The 7,736-nt window shown below is 43.8% G+C and overlaps 1 protein-coding gene and 1 long non-coding RNA gene across 4 annotated transcripts in view; one reads left to right on the top strand and one right to left on the bottom strand.

The window, feature by feature from the left end:
* Positions 1–1,201, bottom strand: part of scube3 (signal peptide, CUB domain, EGF-like 3) — a 101,309-nt gene extending 100,108 nt beyond the window's left edge. For both annotated transcript variants that reach the window (XM_017409636.3, XM_017409638.3), the window contains exon 1: positions 717–1,201. In XM_017409636.3, the coding sequence (XP_017265125.1) occupies positions 717–816 (100 nt within the window). In that variant the 5' untranslated portion in view covers positions 817–1,201. The remainder of the gene's footprint in view (positions 1–716) is intronic.
* Positions 1,202–1,510: 309 nt separating this feature from the next.
* Positions 1,511–5,461, top strand: LOC119617258. 2 transcript variants are annotated; one of them, XR_005233473.1, is made up of 3 exons: positions 1,511–2,846; positions 2,975–3,082; positions 4,899–5,461. It is a non-coding gene; the product is annotated as an uncharacterized LOC119617258 (long non-coding RNA). The 2 variants fall into 2 exon arrangements; XR_005233472.1 differs by having other exon boundaries at positions 1,511–3,082.
* The last annotated feature ends 2,275 nt before the right edge of the window (positions 5,462–7,736 follow it).

The raw sequence follows: 7,736 nt of genomic DNA, 5'->3' as shown, positions 1-7,736 counted from the left end.
GGGGGGGGGGGAGAGGGGGGGGGGCAGCAGCAGGATCAGAAACTGAGTGTGACTTTTCTTGTTCCTGTAAAGGTGGCCGGGGGTCTGTCTCGAGATGAGAGAGAGAGAGAGAGAGAGAGAGGGAGAGAGAAGCAGGACAGTACCATAGCTGTAGTGTCTGACATACAAGAGGCTCAGCTATCTCTGTGTGTGTGTGTGTGTGTGTGTGTGTGTGTGTGTGTGTGTGTGTGTGTGTATGTTGCAGGCTAGTGTCAAATACTTGTCTAGACTGTGACAAATACCTCCTGCTAGTCTCACTACAATTACCTGCAGGATTAGCTATGAAACATAAGTGTTGGCACTGCTGATGCTGAGTGAAGATCAAAAGGTTGCTGCTTGTTTCCAACAGCAGCAAACTCCCAGGGAAACTTCATTTCAGCCTTATTGTGTTTACTCTGCTTTCTCTTCCCTTCCCTTCCCTTCTGTCTGGGCAGGTCTGCGTGCATGCAGGCGACTGTGCAGGCTGACACACAGCAAAAAGCAACTGCACAAACTGAAGCACAAGGTTAAGTAAGAACGGATGGGTTCAAGCCTCACTCTGCTCTATCACTTTTAACTTGCTGTGCTCAGACATGAGCGGCTTTTACTGACATGCGTTTGTTTTTTTTTTGTTTTTTGTTTTTTTGTTTTGTTGTGAGGGGAAAGAAGAGACGGGATCCCCGAGGTGTAAAACTTACCGTGAGCGGTTTTACTTCCTGAAGCTGACTGTTGGACAAAGACGACCAGACAGAACCCTACAAATCCCAGACTCGCGCGGATCCAAGCGTGCACATACATGTTAACTTTCTCCGGAGTTCAGCGCGAGCACTTTCCGAGGTCGGAGCGATGCGCAGAGGCAGGAGCGCGCAGATGGGGTGAGTGTGGCAGAGGGAGCTCTCCTCTTCTTCCCGCAGACAGGATAACTGTGCGATCCTCCTCTTCTTTTTTCTTTTCTTTCTTTCTTTTTTTTTTTCTTTTCTCTTTTTTAAAGTCCCGTGAACGCCTGCTGCTTATTTGAGTTTTAGGTGGCTGGGGTTGAGGAGGAGCAGGAGGAGGAGGAGGTGGAGGAGGTGGAGGTGGAGAGCCCGACAACGCGGAGCGCAGTGAGGCTTTTCTGTTATCATGTTTCGAGCCCAGATCCGACGTCAATTTGAGAAAGAGAGAGCGAGGGCAGAGGAGGGAGAGAGGGGAAGAGATGGAGCCCTGGAGGGGGAGGAGAGAGGAGGAAGAAGCGCTCCGGACTCTCTCTCTCTCTCTCTCTCTCTCGGTTTTCTTTTTTTTTTTTCTTCTTTTCTGCAGGAATTTACACACAGGTGTTGGCTGGGCTCAAGGTGCGCAGAGGTTACCGCGTGCACAGAGGTGCGGGTCGGGCTCGTGCACCTGCGTAAAAAAATTACAATAAACAAATAATAATAATGAAAATAAATAAAAAAAGCGTCACGGCGGCGTGGGGGAAAGCAATGATTGAAAGGGGGTGGGGGTGGGGGGAAAGACAAGAAAACGATTTATTATGGATGGATTTATTAAACAACCCGCATGGGAAAAGTAATGGGCTGTAGATTGAAGCGCAGAGTTCACCCAGCCCAACAAAACTGAGCCAGAGGTGACTTTTTTACTGGATCTTATTGTCCTGATGACGCAGTTCTGATCAAACCTCTCATTTAAAGAGACTTCTTGTCAGGAGAGGGTCTAGAAAACATTTCATGGGTTCCAGGAGGGACGCAGATGAGGCGTGGAGCACGTGGCCCGCTAAGGAAAACAAGAAATAAACTATATGTTTACAGTTACAGTTTTATGATGCATATTAGAAATCTTTGTGTATAGGTGTGAGCCAAAGCATGGTGTTTGAATTCATATTAATGCTTATATGAAATTAGGTCAGAACAAATGTCTGGATCTGCAAATTAAAAATGATAAACTATTTCTTTATATATAAACACTGGATAGGCTATATAGGCATACATTAAAAGAAAAACACCCAGCTTGGCCTGTTTGTCTACATGAGCGGTTCCACTTCACTTCAAACTCAGGTGAAATGGCATTCACATCTTCTATCAGACTCTCAGAGGGTACTTTATCACGTAGCAGGTCATGGGTGTCTAGCTTGGTTAGGATCTTCATTTTCAGGTCAGCTGGCCTCATATTCAGTTCCTCAGGGCGTTTCAATGGTGCCTATGCTTTGCTGGTGGGGATGATGATGCGGCAGGGCTCCCCCTTGCCAAAGCATCTTCGTTGTCCCTCGTCAGTCTCTAGGTGTGATAGCAGATTTTCGAAACATTGGGTCGGAAGTTCTTTCTGTGTTAATCTGGATGCTGAGTATGAAAGTTTCCACAGTTCCCAGATCCTTCCCAGACAACCCCTCCCTCTAGGCTTGCTCATATAATAGCATTACAACAGCACTGAGTTCTCTGCTTTTATATAATACATACACCTTATGAGTTATTATACAGCTTGTTTCCTCCTTTCTTTTCTTTTCTTCTTTCGCCAGGTTGTGCCATGATGTCGAAACTCTGTGGTGCGAGTGTCGTGTCCTTTGGTGCAAGGCCATATTGTTTAACAACACCACATAGCTGAGGTGACCATAAGAATGTCTCGTTGTTTGGTGTCGGAACTGATGCCAAGTTGAGTTATAAGAAAACACCATTGTGCGTGATGGCCGTTGGCTGAAGTAGAGCTCACACGCCCTTTTACAGGTCTTGTTTTTCATCCTGTTGTGCCACCCTCCTCACTCGGATAGAGCCAGTTGGGGAGCTGGTTTAGACGCCAATGACCCGTCGATGCAGCAGGTTGTTCTGGATTACGATGTAACGATGTTTTCAAGAGTGATGGTAGGATGGAGCGAGAGATGGATCAGCTTCTTCCTCAGTAAAGAGGACGTTGCTCTGATCTATCATAGTGAAAAAAGAACTCAGTTAAAAGACAAGGCTCTCGATTTACTGGTCTGTCTTCGTTCCAGCCCTCACGTATGGACATGAGGTTTGGATTGTGACTGAAAGAACGAGATCCTGGATCCAAGCGGCTGAAATGAGCTTCCTTCATAGGGTGGTCAGGTTCAGCCTTAGAGGTAAGGTTCACAGCAACGGGGTCCGAAACTGTGCAAAAATCATCCCTTCAAACATTAACAATTTGTGGCACATTCTACACATTATAAGCAGATAAACTGTTTCATTTTACTTTTATTTACGTCTCCTGCTACACCTTTTAGTTAATAAACATCTGGTCTCATCAAGTTTCTCTGTTCTGTTTGAAGCACCATTGACACTGACCAAACCAGCATACAACAGTACTGGGGAATGTTGCATTCACTTTCACTCTAAGATGCATTTTATCCATGTAAACAGCAGCTAAGACTGCATAAGTGTTTAAATTTTGTCTTAAACTGTTGTGATATCTGGGAGTGACCACTATAGGGTTGGTACGGATGCCACTGTGCTCCTGCTGCCCTTACCTAGAATCTATAATTTGGCCAAAATGCCCATAACATTGTAATCAAAGTTACTTATTATATTGTGAAATTTCTGTATAAATGAATTTTCGGACTTTCCAATAAACACACACTAAGACGAGTCAAAAGTTCATCCGCAGAACTTGCGAAACATATAAGAAGTGGAGAAAATTACAACAGATATTTTTAAAATGTAATACTTCAAGTGATTTCCAACCATATCATTCCTATTTAGAGGTCAGTCGGGGTTCATAAGCAATTTCCTGTCTGTGTTACTGTTAGAACCGGAGCTGCATAAAAAAGCTGAAGTGTAAAAATATGCACATAAAAGCTTTTTTTTCTTTGAGCAGAAGAATAGTTTATATCAAGCTGAATGAACCACAGCAGCTGTTTAAAGCACAGTCCAGGATGAATCACTTCCTCAGGTATAATAACTAATAATTAGTAATTGTTTACAGGAACCCTGATGAAAGCTTTATGTGAATCATCTGGTAGATAAAAACAAAAGCCTGGATGCAGTAAACAGTTTCTCTCATCTGGGTCCAAAACCATAAGCAACACCATATTATTGGTCTGTCAGTATTGAGTCCCTCCCTGTAGGACATTTAGCTCAACAGCTACATTTTCCTCATTGATTTCTTTCCTTTTCTTTGAATATTTGAACCCCGTCTGGTGCCAGAAATCAGTCAAATTGAGATCATCTCATGCATTTAGTGAGAAACACATGTCCTTAATTGAAGGCCTAGAATTCCTGGAAGGAATGCATATTGCCCGCTGTCTTTCATGCTGGAGATTCAAACAAAGAGACATGACAGAGTTGGAGCCATTTTGGTCAAACCTTGTAAATGATGTCATGCGCAAAGTCATGTGAGAGCTTGTGAGCTGTGTTAGCCCCTGGAATATGTGTTGAGGATGATGCTAAGCTACTACCACATTAAGTTTTGTCTCATTATATGTAAAACTGACTTACAGCCATTTATGTGTTGGCTAAGGTCAATTAGATGTGGCCACCATCTTGAATTGGGGTGGCTCCAAAAGTTAATCAGTTGTTTACCGGCGCCCAATGATTACTTTCTGGACTCTTTATTTAAACTCATTCTGTGGTTTGTGAGGTATTTTGCTAACAGACACAAAGAGTTAATGGGAAAGTTTTAAAAACAGATCTTGAGCTTTTTGTTAGCTCTCAGAGTACAAGTTCCGAATGACTCTCAGCTACTACTACGTCAAATTTTAGCTCAATAATTGTAAAATAAATTGAATTACAGGCATTCTTGTGTGTTGTGGAATTGATTAGCTGTAAATGTACATTCAATAATTACTTTCTGAGAGTTTTGTTAAAATCCGTCCAGTTGTTCATTCAATATTTTGCTAACAGACATACAAACACACAGGCTAAACCATTACCTCCCTTTCACCTTTATGTCTTTCGATGAAGATAAAACACCCACAGCACAGTCACGGGCTCTGCTGTGACATTGTAAAGTTGAAGATGCTCCCCATCCATCAGTCCTGAAAGTCACGGCTCCCGAGCTGCTCCGCGTGGACCAGAACCACCGACACCAGGCGAGGAACGATGCATCAGGGATGACACAAGAAACATTTATTTTTCAGGAAGCATCTGCATTCTCACACCTGCTGCCTCCTTTGGCGTTAGCACCCAAATTAATCAGCTACGTTAATACATTAATGTTTGCCTTTTACCGTACGACAGACTTTGCACTATAATTATCATGCCAGCTCCTGTGTGTATTTTTTTTTCTTCCACTCAATCAAATATAATTAGGGCCTCACAATGATGCTGATTGAAGATAACAACCTTGTCTTCTTCAGATGATGCATAGAATCACACACACACACACTGAAATGGCTCAAGGCAGAAAAGGAGGAGGAAGGATTATTTTTCATTATCTTTCATCTTATCAGGATGTTGTCATTACCTGAGCTCTAAAGATGACTTGTGATAATGTAATTAACTCAGATTAAAAAGGTTTAATATTTGATATGACTCCATGTGTGTTTTGCCAGAAACTGGGAGCCTCGACAAATAAGAGATTCAGCCCGGGAGATAAACCTTCTGAGACGCCCTCTTAGCAGCCAGAGAAGAAGAAATAACATGTAAATCCGCAGCACAAAGTCAAGCAGTTTGGTGTAATTACAATAACATCCGTCGGGGATATGGAAATATCCCATGTCCCCGTGTCCAAATCTCTGGGTAATTGTGAGCACTTGTATAACCAAATGAGCTCACCGCCACTCTGGGAGTTTGAAAAAGTCAGCACACGGAGTCTGGGCAAAAGTCGCACACATTTCATGCAGAAACGCTTCATTAAAGACAAAAGGCTGTGCACAGGCATCACACAGTGCACCAAACTGAGCTATTTTTACACCAGCAGACACACGAGGGAAACCCAGGTGATGTTTAATTTATGATTCTGGTCATGAAAAGGACTTTTGGCTGCACATTGGGGAAATAACTACAGAGGGACGGCCAAGGGAGGTGACGAGAGAGCAGCGAAGATCTTTTATAGATACATTAGACTCCAAAAATAGTCACCGAGACTTTCTGTAGTTCAGCTCGCCACGCTAAGGTGTTTTTGCTCTGCATGGATATAAATCTGAATTTAAAGGTTGCATGGAAGAACAGAAGCGAGGCTTTATTTAACTCTGTCAGAGAAACGTACGATTGTCAGGGAGCTGCCACAGCTCTGATGCAGAGATCACTTTGAAGCTCCACCTTTAAAAAACCCCCCAAAAAAACGGTCTTTCAGAGACAGATTTGTCTGACTTCAAATTATTAAAGAGATAGTTCAGATCTTTTGAAGTGGGGTTTTGTGGACAGGTTATGAATTATTAATATCTTACCTGTCGTAGATAGATCCTTCAGCCTCAGTTTAGAGGATTGGAGTTTAAATCTGATCGAATGGATGAGCTCTGAGTATGTGCCGTGACTGACTCTCAACTACTGTCAAGCTAAATTCTAGCTCATTATCTGCAAAAAAATTTGTAACAAATTTTGTGTATTTTTATTTCGCTTGGCTGTTGCGACCAACTTGAATTGGGTTGACTCCAAAAGTTAATCAGTTGTAGACGTATATCCAAAGATTACTTTCTGAAAGTTTCATTAAAACTTGTCCAGCAGTTCGTGAGATATTTTGCATCAACACATCTTCGTAACCTTTCCACAGAACCCTACTAAACTATCGCTTTAAAGTCAAGCAACAACTGTCGCAATAAGATAAAAGCGAACTGTGTGCCACAATGCATGATGGGTGGATCAGGAAGTAGTGTACAGAGACCCTAATGTTCCCTTCGAGTCACACACAAAGACCCATCACCTCATCTTCTCATTCAGTTCAACATTTATTCTACCTAGCTGTCTGAAAGAAGTGAAAATGCTGGGGATCAGAGCGCAGAGCTTTTTTTTTTCCTCTTCCTCCCTCACCCTTCTTATGCGAGGTTACCAACACCACCGCAGGCCCAGCAGGACGCCTCGGTCCTCACCGTGCCAGCACCACGGGGGAACAGAGGGGCCTGCTGAGTTCCTCACTTTAGCACAGTCATCACCCGAGGGCTGTGGGTTTGCCCCTGGAACGCCTCCTGACCACAGCCTCGGCGGTTGGCACTAACAGGGAGCAAAGAGGGCAAAAGGAAATACAGTTATCCAGTCAGAAATAACAAACGCACGCCAGAAAAACACAACCCTGTCGAATATCGAAATATCAGCAATAGGCATTTGAATTGAACTGCATTTGTTACAGAAGTGAAATGCTATGACATTTTCTTGGCAGGGTTAGACTCTGCAGTCTTGCTTTGCTCTTCGCCAGCTCCACCTGTGCTACCCGAGCCTCGCCGCTGCAGCACGAAGTCGACAACACGGACGGGCTTGTTAGGAGACAGACGTGTGCTTCAGCTGGATCTCCTGTGTGAGACTGAAAACCTGTAATCAAGTGGACTTTAGGATCAGCTGAAGTGCTGTGGGCCTTTTCCTAAATGCGATCCTTACAGGAGCCCGAATCATTCATCAACCATCGTCATCGTGCAGCTGAATTGTTCAACCGTGTTCCATATTTGGTATTTGCAGACACACATCCAAACAGAGCAGAGTTCAGAGCCATTCATGACACAGAACTGGGCATGCTTGAACCCGAGCACACTCAGCAGCGGCCCTGTTTCACTTTGTCTCTGCTAATCCTCGCTGATCGGCTCGTCTGTGGAGGAAGGGTCGACGCAGGCGCTCCAGATCAGGGACGGGGTGGCGGGGAAGTCCCATGAG

The sequence above is a fragment of the Kryptolebias marmoratus genome, linkage group LG8 (genome assembly GCF_001649575.2).
Source record: "Kryptolebias marmoratus isolate JLee-2015 linkage group LG8, ASM164957v2, whole genome shotgun sequence".
Classification (NCBI taxonomy): Eukaryota; Metazoa; Chordata; class Actinopteri; order Cyprinodontiformes; family Rivulidae; genus Kryptolebias; species Kryptolebias marmoratus.
This window is presented reverse-complemented; position numbering and strand designations above follow the sequence as displayed.